Source organism: Malania oleifera, chromosome 12 (assembly GCF_029873635.1).
Source record: "Malania oleifera isolate guangnan ecotype guangnan chromosome 12, ASM2987363v1, whole genome shotgun sequence".
In the NCBI taxonomy this organism is placed as follows: domain Eukaryota; kingdom Viridiplantae; phylum Streptophyta; class Magnoliopsida; order Santalales; family Ximeniaceae; genus Malania; species Malania oleifera.
In genome coordinates, this window is record NC_080428.1 from 79,506,118 (window position 1) to 79,519,015 (window position 12,898).

A 12,898-nucleotide genomic window follows, 5' to 3' on the forward strand; every position below is an offset into this window, starting at 1 on the left:
TTCAAATAACTATATTTATTAAGAAAATTTCAAAATAACTCACTTACCCTGATTTTGGGATGTTTCTCAAACTTCTCAAATCGAAATTCTGTTTCGCTTATGTTGCATAAAATCTTCCCAAGAGTCTCGCGGTAGCTTCCGATCGTCGAACCGAACTAAATTCGGGCAGACTTCGAAAAGAGAAGGCAGAGGGGCCGTTTCTAGAGAGAGAAACTGAAGAAAAATGAAATCCTCCGCTGAAATTCTGATTTTTGCATATTTATAGGAAACTTGCCATGTGGCCTTGTCCACGAGACATTTGGACTCATCGACAAGCCCAAGAACACCGCTCGAATTTCATTAATAATTATTTTAATTTTTTATAATTTAAATTTAAATATTTTCTATTAAAAAAATAATGTAACATTATTATTTTTAATTAATATTTATCTTGTCACTAGTATATATTTATAACATACTACTACCATATTAAATTATAATAAAAATAATACTCAAAATTAAATTTAAATTTTTGCTTTATTTAATTTTAATTTAAATTAATAAATAATTCTTGTTCAGTCTAATATGTATTGTTATATATTTTTTAAATAAAAATATTACTATTTTTATAATTAAAAATTTAAATGACAATTATATTATTTTTTTAATTAAAATTTAAATATTTTCTATTAACAAAAATAATATAATGTTAGTTATTAATTAACAATAATATTGTTACTAATGTATATTTATAACATATGATTATCACATTAATTTATGTTTAAAATAGTATTAATTACTAAATTAAAATTTTTAATTTATTTAATATTAATTTTAATTTATAGATGGTTGTTTTTATTTATTTCAGGATTTAATTATATTTTATTAATAATTAATAGGTTATGATGCATAATAAAATAATTATGATTACTTTTAAATTAAAATTTTAATTAATAGTTATTTTAAAAATTATTTTTAATTATTATTTAAATATTTTTATTATGTAAAAATTAAAATATTATTATTTTGATTAATAATAAACTTGTTCTTAATATATATTTATAAAATATGATTATTATATTAATTTATGTAAAAATAATATTATTAATCAAATTAATAATTTAAATTTTAAACATTAATTTAAGTTAATAGATAATTTTTCTTCTTTAAGTTAATAGATAATTATCTTTTAATATATTTTTTAAATTATAAAGTAACTACTAAATTTTATTATATTTATAAAATTAACTCCACTTATAAACCCTATTACTTATAAGTGTTTAAAGTTATTTTGGATTGCTGGTTAAAATTTACTTAAATAATTTTAAATAAATACTTATTGCATTAAGTATACTAAATGTCACTTTGCAACTTGGTGAGATGAAGGTGAAGCTAAAAAGCTAAAAAAATTATTGAGAAGGGCTTCCTATTCTTTTTGCAACTTGGAACCCAAACCACCAAAAAAAAAAAAATCCAAATGTTATTTTATAAATTAAAGAAATTTCAGTGCGATGAGATTGGGTCTGGCCAGTGTTGACCAACACACGTGGTGGGTTGGACACCCCATATGTTATAAATCTAATCATTCTTTTTCTTTTTCTCAAGAGTTGAATTTTAAATTTTGTATAAATTTTGTATGCAGCAAAATCCAACAAAATTAATTATAGTTTTATATTATTTTTATTTATACTATAAAACTTAAAATTTCAATTATGCACAAATTATTTAACTCGAGATAAAATACACTAACTTCCCTCAAGATAGGATAAAAATCTCACTGCATACCTTCTTACTTCAAAACTTCAATAAATAAATAAATAAATAAAGCATTTCCTTAATACTTGACAAAGAGAAAAGGTGAGGGAGGAGTATAGATATTGTAAAAATTAAATTTATTCATAAAATTTTAAAGGAAAATTATATCATTTAATCAAATCTCGTGAAAAGTCCACATACTTTTACTAAACCTAACATAAGATTTAAGTTTTTGCATCCTTCGTTTTTCAGAGTATGCACTTTTACATGTGAAGAGCCTTTGAAGGAATATCAATTGTTTGATACTACTCTATGATTACCTCAAGTTACCATGTGGGTTATTCATCGTCACATGAATTTCATTTATTCTGAAACTGTTAAGCCTCAATAGTTATTGGCACCATATAGACCAGACGGTAGGGCGCAACCTCAAGTTGGCCCAACAAGCCCAATTGGGAACCAGGGATGAACCAAATGAACCACAATACAGGGTCACTGTTAAGGGTTATGGTTTGTGAATTGTGAAATCTCCTAGCCAGTTAAGTGTTCAGTGCCTGACATTGATAAAAAAAAATGTTAGGTACCACTCGACGTCACCATACCGATTCATGCCATTCATCCAATTACTATCACCCATTTCCTTTTGCAGAACATAAATATTACAGGTAACCATCTTTCTGCTATTAGTTAGGTGGCACCAAGCAAAGTGATGACATGGCACCCAAAGCATGTCGCACACTTTGCAAATTGTTTTACAGAGCAGACCATGTGGCAAATGCTTGAAATGTAGCAGCAACTTCTTCCAGCTTCCATCTTCTTCTTAGATTGGCCATCTAAAGCCTCAAGTCTATTGTTCACTATGCTCACATGATCTTGTACATATAACTAGTACAACATGGTCTCATCAACCTAATGAGGGCTTTCAATACGTCCTCAAATCCCTGCTATTTACAGTTTTTCTCTTCAACGTTAATCAATTAGAACAAAACTAACTATACAGGATCACATCAAATCACATAGGGCTGCAGAAACGATCTATACAGAATCACATCAGACTACATAGGAGACTGCAGACACAAGCAAGATCGTCTGAAATCTTCCAACACCACCCACTCCGCTCCAAACAGGAGAAATCTCAAATGGTGGAATAATGCCAGCTATTGTGCTAAGCCTCATGAGCAGGACCACTTGGATCAGATGAAGCTGCAAAAGAAGGAAGCCAGAGTTCTACACGGGTACCCCCTGCTCCGAGGGCAGCATCTGAGGCTCGAGGTGATATGACACGAAGCACACAGCCATAACTCTCAAGTATCTCACGGGCAACAGTCAGCCCAGCAACAAAGTTCCATGTCATGTTGTCTTCAACCATATCTTCTGAGAAAAGATCGGCTCCAAATGGTGTAAGTGAATGCATCTGTGTCTGCATGAAAAAACAACCACATAACAATTCAAATCCAGCCAACAAGTACCAAAAGAATTCAAATGCAGCCTAAGGAATGCTTTGTGATTACAGTCGTTTGACCCCACTTTCCCTGCGTGCACGTGTAAATTAGCAAGAGTACAATGTGCGCTGCAACAAAATATGTTAAATATGTTCTGCACTAGAGGATTGTGAAAACCCTTCAAATATTAGCACCAGCTGCATCAACCTTCTATTTGCTGAAAAATAGTTTAGCTTCAGAAGTGAAATGTATGGACTCTTCCAGTCCCAAGAATAGATTAAATGTCCTACATGATTTTGACAACAATAATTGAACCTCAGCCACCATGGCCCCAACACCAACCCCCCCCCCCCCCCCTCCCTCCCTCCCTCCTCTCCCAAACTCAGTGGAAAATATTCACCAGCAATTTTCTCGCAAACACAGAATATAAATATACTTACCCTATGTTTGGTTCGCCGAATGTCTATTTCTAGGAATAAATTAGTAATAATAGGTTAGTTACAATTAGTTATACAAAAAATTATGTTGATATCATAAAGCAATTAATAATGTAAAACTTTTTATAAGTACATCACAAGGAATAGAGGAATAATTTTTCCCATATTTCATAATGAGAATGACTATTCCTTTTTTATTACATATTGAACAAAATAGTAAGGAGCATGCGATGAATAACTGTTACATACATTCCCAAAATTTTTGTTATATTCGATCTTAGTCCAGTGAATAGTGAACCAAACGAGCCGTTATTTTATAAAATGATAAGCGGGATCAATTTTTGGTTATAGACAACTCTGAATCCTTACACTTGGTGCTAGAAGAGGGTCACAGACATACAAGCAGAGGCCAGTATATCCTCCCTCATGCAATGAGAATTTATTCCACTCTGCAGGCACTAATATTACATTTGGTTCACATAATGGAATGGGGTGGGAATGGAGTGGAATGAAACATTTGAATGAAGAATAGGCAAAATTAAGTGATAAATTCAATTCCATTCCATTCAACAAACCAACAATACAGTTAGTTCCTAAATGAGTCAAAATAGTTTAAAGCATGCTATAGGTGGAATATGCACGATCCCTGAACATCAGAAAATAACACTAAATGCACATTTCATGTCTCTTGACAAAAGAAAAAACCATATAATACTCTTAGGCATGTGGTCCCTGAATCTTGCAACAATTAAAAGAATTCAATAGTGTCTCATTTGATTAGAAGAAAGCAGGTCAGAATAGCATAGAGTTATGTGATATTACCATGTAATGCATATCAGGCCCATCATCATCAATTACAACAAGAGCACCACCTGCCGGTGCTCCGGTGGATACAATTTCAACCCTTCCCCCAACATGTGTACGCAACAATGCACCTTCAATTAAATTGCTCAAAGCCTGACGCAAAGCAGGTTCTTCCACTGCAACTTGCAATGATGGCGAGAGTTCACTCAGCTCTATTGCACGTTGCTGCTTATGAGCAAGAGGTACCACAGCCCCCACCAGATCTGCCAGCACATCAGAAACATCGCATGGTCTTCCTGACATAAACAAAAAGCATTAGCCAAAGGGTTCTAGATAATGTTGAGAAATAAAATGAAAATTGTCTTGCATGCACACACATGCATGAAACTAAGTAATTAATCACCTTTTTCGTCACTAATCACTTTCTCTACTTTTTGGGTTTCAAATCCACCACAATACAATCACAGCCAACTTTTGTTTAGGCTTCTAAGCTGTTCGCTTCAAGGAGAAGAGTGACATTCTACACTCTTCATGACAAGCATCTTGTGTTTGAGAAGGTGTGGCGAACACACTAATTAGGGAAGAAGTCTAGAGAATTGGCATGCATAAATGATAATTAATAAGCCTACCTTTTTATTTAAATACTGTTTCCTAAATAGAATAGAACCACCCACAACGAACAGCATGCATGCATCCACAAAAATGTGTGCGCACACACATGCGAGGAGAGAGAGAGAGATTCATAGTCAAAACAATATCTGTTCCCATAAGACAAACTTGCCTCTTAAAAAAATGCTGGTAGAACTTCTTGAGAACTACTAAAAAACATCCAGTAAACTTTTCACAAAAATTAGGATACTAAAGAACTGTCATAAGCCTTTAGGAAGCCTTTTTCCAATAACATTTCAATGTGCCTGAGAAACAGGCTCCCAACATTTTCAACTTTCAGGTCACAAGTGTTTCTCTGACATTTATCTAGCACATTATATACATTCTAAAAAAAGCATTATTTCTTACATTTCCCATCCAAGTCAAAATCACTCCAAATTACATCACCTACATCCTATGGGACATTTTCCATGTTTCTCCATGTCTGCTCATACATTTCCAAAGTTAGTAACCATGGTCCATCTATCACTAGAAATTCTTCGAGGTGAGGGTTCCTAAATGCAATCATCTTCACAAATAAAAAGATTGCTTATGTTTTTTTCAGAAGAAGATAAGCATCAATATATTAAGCATGGGGGCAAAATGCAGCAGGAAAAGAAAAGCTCACAGGGAGAAAGAAAGAAACTAAGGAATCTTAAACAACAACAACAACAAAAAGCCAGGCCTTAAGCCCTACTAGGTTGAGTTGGTTACATGAATCCTTTTCCGCAAATTTACACAATCTGTGCAATTTCCTCCAACAATTTAAGGGCTGTAAAATCCTTAATCATTATCTCATTCCAAGTTATTTTACATCCAGCCCTACCCCTTCTACTGCCACAAGGGTTGCAGTAGAAGTACTATGCCTAACCACGAATATGTTCATTTCTTAATTTATCTTTTAACTTATCTTTAATGTTTATACCACTCATCCACCTTACCATTCTCATTTCAGAAATTTTTTTGCATAGCTGGTATTATAGCAAAATGTCCTATTAACTTTTCTTTTAATTTGAAGGGTATTCTATGATCACACAAAACGCAGCAGTACTCCATTCCATTTTACTCAATCTGCTCTAACTCTATGTAATACATTTTCTCCAATTTCTCACTCAACTTGCATAATATCCTAGGTATCGAAATCTACTAGGGCTACTGATTTCTTGACCATTAATATTTTATCCAATACTCCTATCACGACTAATTACATTTCATATATTTTGTCTTATTGTTGGCCTAACAAGACTTAGTCTCATTTTGATAATGACAAACCAAGGCACCTGATTGTGCTATCAAGTGTATTTATAGGTATTATAGCCTACAAGCACAATGAACGATGTTTAAATGTAAAGTCATGAAAAACACAAGTAAAATGAAGAATGGCTACTAAAGAAGAGCTTGGATGAAGATCAAGCTTAAAGACATGAAGACTTAGATAGTATTCCATGTGTATCGTAAAATAAGTCTCATGTAAGTACTTTTCAAATTTATGTTTGTCATGAAGCTCTTAGGATAAATTATTGGACCTAGAGACCTTTTCTAATCTTGGAAAATATTTTTCACAAAGTTCAAATATCTTTTCAAAAGGATACAAATGAGTTTTGGAATCAAAAATAAAAAGAACATTGAATTTTATGGTGTTTGGGCACCTGAGGCTTATGCTCAGTTGACCGAATGCAAGAGTCCGAACAAACTGGTCTGGCATCAGAGAGTTCAGGCGATCGAACCTATGATTCAATCGACTAAATGGCTCTTCCATCTTTTAAAGTCTAGACAGTGTTGGTTCGAGCGACCGGCCTAAGGGTACAATTGACCGAACGTGGCAACCAAACGTAAAGTTCAGTCAACCGAAAGGCTACTGCCTGCTTCGAAATTCATAATTTTTATTGGTTCGGGTGACCGAACTACCAGTTCAATCAACCGAAGCGCACAATATGTTTTGTGAACAGCTCGATATCTTTTCGATTTTGAAATATATTGTTACCAAAACTTGCACAAATGGTCAAATTTCAAACCTAGCTATAAAAGGCAAACCCTAATCGTCTTAGGGCAAGCAAGCACATTGATTTTACGTTTGAAAAACTGCTGTGCTTCGTTCCCCTTCTCTGAAAATATTTTCTGATTTTATACTTCAAAGTTCAAAGCTTTCAATCCAGAAAATCAAGTCAATCTCTTGAGCTTCGTATCAAATATCATTTTGAGAGTATTATAGTTTTTATCATGTACAAATCTGCTCTTTGAGAGAGTTTTTCATTATACAAAATCAGTGTTTGATTTCTTTGTAAAGTCACGGTTCGGTTGTGAATCATTGACAAGCGACAGCACTGTTCTTGCTTGAGAGGTAACTCCACCTACTGAAAGGAGAGAAGCGACTCGGCCTAGTGAAGGAGTGGGGTGTTCCGCCCATGCAAAGGAGAGGTAACTTCACCTACGCAAAGAAGAGAGGCAACTCTGCCTATTGAAGGAGTTTTTGTAAAGGCATCTCCGCCTACTAAAAGAGAGAGGCATCTCCACCTAGAAGGAGGGATGGTAAAATCCTCATAGCGATTTGCTTAAGGCAAGGACGTAGGCACAGTTGCCAAACCTTGTAAAAAATACCAGTGTCACTCTTTCCCTCATCTCCTTTACTTTTCAAGCATATTGATTGTGAGATATATTTGTTGTGAATGCTATGAATGTTTTACTTTGAGTTGTGAATGCCATAAATGATTTGAATACCTATACTGATCAAACTCAGTTGTAGCTACGAATTTAAATTAAATTTAATCTGCTGGAATTGCATTGTATTGATTCTTTAATCATTCAAATTCTAGCACCAACCTTTGTGTGGCTAAACATATTGGTATAAATATTAATCTGCTGAAAATATTGTAAATCTTGTGAGTTGGTTTCATATTTAGGAATATCAAAATTGGTATAGTCGTTTGCTGAAATTAGTTCTATGGTGATTAGAATATCAAGATCACTTGTGAAAAACAATTTAAGATAAATTGGTTAAGCTTCCGTGCATTCATTTTTAAAATACCCAATTCACCCCCCTCTTGGGATTACACCTAAACTTACACTTATTTCTACTTATCCAAAACCTCAGATTCTAAAGTTTCTCACAATAATTCTAACTTAGATTCTACTCAACTCCTTCATTCACCAACCTAGACAATATGCAAAAAGACAAGCTTCCACACCCAAATATGGGAATCAAAAACTTTTATGCCTATACATCTACCCCTAACATCTAAGCTAGCCCACTGGCAACTTGGTTAACATCACTTGTATATTACTGCACCCAGCATATTTCTACTCAAATCATGAATTTCATGACAATCAAAATGTAAAAATCCAAAGAAACTTTTACAATCATGAAAAGAGGAGTAATAGATTAAAAGGCCATTGAAAAACTCAAATTAAAAGTCATGCAAATCTAAACCTTACCTGATGCTGCCTTGATGTAAAGGTGCAAGAGCAAGAGGTGGCATGGGCATCTCTAAATCCTTCGCTGCAGATGTTAAAGAGCGTGGACCATATTTTTCCATGTCATCACCAGAAGTTCCCTTTGAAAAGTTATTTGACAATTGAGATCTGGATGACTCCGGAAAGGCATGAAATGAGTTGTGCATTTTCTTTAATGTTTCTTCATTGTATCGCACTATATTAGCCTGGAAATATCAATAACAAAATTTATAAATATCTTCTTCTTTTTTCAATAAGAACATAAATTAAGTACTTATATAATAAGAACATGAGATGCCTCCAAAAATCAAAGTGCCTCAACTTTCCCAGAATAAGACTTTGATTTGTGTGCGAAACTATATTAATGGTTGCTGAGTGATGACGCAGAGGATGACTTGAGCTTCTGAGCATGCATACATATATGCATACGTACAATTTGGGGACAAGAAACTTCACAAGCAATTCTGAACAGGATGAATCATACATATATACAAGCATACATGCAAATGAAAATGCTATTATGAGCGAGGGACCCAAGTTTTCTTATATGTGCAAATACTCATTGGGTCTACACAGGACCCTAGAAAGGGATGTTCACCGTTGACCAGAAGCTTACCGTAAAGGATACATGCATGATACATGCATGACACAACTTTCATACCCAAAAAATTGTTGAGAAATTGCCTCACTGAAAATGAAATCCTAAGAAAAGTAATTATTGAAAGCAAATAGTATAACAGCATCTACATCTGGCCATCCATAGCAGAAACAGAGTCAAATCACATACAACTTCCTCACATTGTCTCATCATCATCTTCACAACCTTAAGCTATTCTTTACCAGTTCTATGAAAATAGAAGAATATAATTTACATTAAAATATCTTGAAACATGCAAAAGTGGGAAGCCCATTTTAAACTTGGCCCAAAGATAAGCTGGCGGTATGTTTTATCATGTACGACAATTGATGTAAAAATTGCTACCTAGATAAAATTTTGGTTAAAATGCCTTACTTTTAAAATCCTTAAATCTCAAATCCAGACTTTATGAGATTTTCCAAAAGGTGATTGGCTTGCATGATTACATCTCAATTCTTGCTTATGGCAATAATTCCTACCTCGCTTGCTAAGGCAGTATTGCATACAAGTGAGGAGAGAGAAGTAGAGGACTGAAAGGATGGCAGGGCAATCGGGAGGAAAAGGATTATGTGAAGGTGTAACTGTAAAGAGCAAAAGGGTGTGTAGAAATGACAAAGGGCGTGCCCAGGCCACAAGACTCCCCACTTTGGGAGGGAGGGGGAGGGTTGTCGCAGTGTATACAGCTTTACCCTTACTTTTCTGTAAAGAGGTTGTTTCCTTGGACTCAAACTCATGACCAATTGGTCACAAAGGAGCAACCTTACCATTGATCCCGGGGGGAAGGGTCGTGGTAGGGGGGTGTTTAGAAATGATGTTAGGACTAAAATGAGACGAGCGAGGTAAGCTACTGTTTCTAGGGAGACAATACAGAGAAAAAAGCTTGTGAGTATGGTGGTGACAGCTTGAACGTAAACTAAAAGAGTAAAGCAGATGAGCATAACAGCCAATAAGGATGGAGAATGTTCCTGCTAAAATAAGGTGGTAGCAAGTGTCACTTGCTAGTAGAAGAATAAGACACCCACAAGAGTGCCACTTAAGCTCACCAGGAAAGGTTAAAGGTTGTGGTACTCCTTTAATGGTTAACAATTGAGACCAATAGGCCAATTCTCTCAAATTCATTCCAAGCACCAAGGTTAATTCGAAACCGCCACAAATCCCATAATCAACCTTTAACTACCACAAATCTCATAATCTTATCTTCTATAAGAGTTACACCTAATTTACCGCGAATGTGTTCATTCCTTAATTTATCTTTCAATGTTATACCACTCATCCATCTAAGCATTCTCATCTCGGCAACTTTTACTTTTTGGATATTTTGTTTCTTCGTCGCCTAACATTTTGATCCATATAGCATAACTAGTCTTATAGCTGTTCTATAAAACTTCCCGTTTAATTTTAAGAGTGCTCTACGATCACTGAGCACACTTGAAGCACTTCTCCATTTGACCCAACCTTACTTAAACTCTATGCATTACGTCATCTTTAATTTCTCCTTCAGCTTGCATAATAGATCCAAGGTATTGAAATCTACAAGTGTTATTTATTTTTCATCATCAAGTTTAACTTTGTCCCCAATATTCATCATCAAGGAATCGAAATCATTGTTGGCCTTTTTATGTTTATATATGGCAATTATTTTTTATATTTAGGGCTAAGTATGTTAATACCTAGCTAGAAAGCAAATGTACTAACTTAAGTATCATACAATAAAATGACCATATATTTTCATTAAAAGCTCCAAATGAGACAAAGCCCTTTATATTTAAAAATTAATTCATAAATCTTTTCAAGAACATTCAATTTGACTCTAATATATCTAGAGCTAAAATAGGTGATTTTGTAAAAGTGCACCCTATGTCTTAAGAAAATCAGACTATAATTATGTACTATTTGTGAATATAATTCTATATTTTATTCCATGTGAGTCCAAAAATTATAATATCATTTCATATAAAACTAGACTCATCATTCTCTCTAGAAAAATTTCATGTAGACATTTTGGAGCTATAATGTAGGATTAATAATTAATACAATATGGTTATTCTGCACTGCCATAAAATCAGAATCAAAAATAAGTATGCTAGAGTAAATTAGACATATCTTACTGTACAAACTTTGAAAATATTTCATTTTTTTTTTAACATGAAAGTAGATGTTATGGGGTTTCCAAAACGATATGGCACACTTAATTTTAATAAATATTCTATTTGTTATGAATTGTAAAAATCAGCCAACAAATCCTGACTTCTGTCATAAAAGCAACTCAACATATCTATAGTTTGAATTTTATCTCTTCAACGGCTATTCCAATTGGCGTGATTTTTTTTATTGGAAACTAGACTTGTTGATACTTCTATATGAATTTTTATAGAATTTTATTTGATATTTACATGACCATTTCTGATTTTATAAAATATATTATCTCACCTGAAAATCAGATTTCTTGTCATATCACTGACTGCTTAACTCCAACTTTAATCACATGGAGCCAAAAACTCTCCAACGTCTAGTGGACAATTTTGGCTATAAAAGGAGTCCAATTTCAAGGAAGAAGTACAAAAGAAATCACTATAAAAGTGGTCTCCCATTCTCCTCTATATTTCTAAGTGATAGAGTGTTTTGTTCTTGCTTAAGAGAGCACTTTTTTGTAAAAGTTTTCATTAGTTTTAACTCTCTACAAGTACCAAGTTTCATTCCTTTGAGAGAGTTTGAGTTGTAAGCTCGAGTTGTGGCATCAATCTTCTTAGAGATACTAAGCCACATATCATTTGTAATTTCTCATCATTGTAAGTGTTGTTTGAGCCCGGATAAAAGGCTCGTTCTGTATTCTAGTCCCGATGAAAGGCTAGATCTTGTAATTATGCTCTTGTCCAGGTTGAAAGGTGTAGAAATCCCTACAGTGTGAACGACGGCCACGGTTGGTGAATGACGGCCACCTACCATGGTGGGTGAGCCACCGCCACCTACCATGGTGGGTGAGTCACCACCACCTACCATGAGATCTTGCCACAAGCCAGAGGCTATAAATTGAGACCCCCCACTGAAGCTAAACTACACATCTCAACTGCAAGTTGTGTCCTCTTCTGTTTTTCCATATTTTATTCTTTGTGTATATGTTAAATAGGGACTCATGTATGTAAAGAATACACAATTGAATATATAATTGATTCATTCTCATTCTCTAAATGGTATTAGAGCTAAGTTTTTCCCTAAACCAAGGTAACTATGGGGGACAACTCCATCAACAGTCGAGAGTCGACAACCTCAAAGACTCAAACGATTCGAACCAATGCCATCATCAGTTCGAATAGACTAGATGGCTCTTCTGTCCAACTATTGGCAAAAAAACTCAACGAGAAGAATTTCTGAGAATGCGCCCAGTCCGTGAAACTCGCAATCGATGGCAGAGGAAAGCTCGGGTATCTTACCGATGACTCAAAGAAACCTAATTCAACGAATGTTGTGGCACTCCAGCAATGGAGATCGAAGAATTCCATGATTACCTCATGGCTTATCAACTCCATGAAGCCAACTATCAAGAAAACATATATGTTCCTGCCCACAGCAAAAGAGGTGTGGGATGCAGTCCAAGAAACCTACTCTGACGAGGAGAATGCTTCCCAAGTCTTTGAATTTAAAGACACGCCTATGGCAGATGAAACAAGGCGAGATGGAGGTTATAGACTATTACATGGAGATGCTAGCACTATGGCAAGAATTGGATTTAAGCAACGAAGAAGAAT

The 12,898-nt window shown here is 34.5% G+C and overlaps 1 protein-coding gene across 1 annotated transcript in view; it reads right to left on the reverse strand.

Moving 5' to 3' along the window:
- Window positions 1-2,348: 2,348 nt before the first annotated feature.
- Window positions 2,349-12,898, reverse strand: part of LOC131144266 (chloroplast sensor kinase, chloroplastic) — a 37,974-nt gene continuing 27,424 nt past the window's right edge. The window contains exons 7-9 of the mRNA XM_058092802.1: window positions 8,498-8,721; window positions 4,436-4,709; window positions 2,349-3,154 (exon numbers count right to left, since the gene is read on the reverse strand). Coding sequence (XP_057948785.1) covers window positions 2,900-3,154; window positions 4,436-4,709; window positions 8,498-8,721 — 753 coding nt within the window. The 3' untranslated portion in view covers window positions 2,349-2,899. The remainder of the gene's footprint in view (window positions 3,155-4,435; window positions 4,710-8,497; window positions 8,722-12,898) is intronic.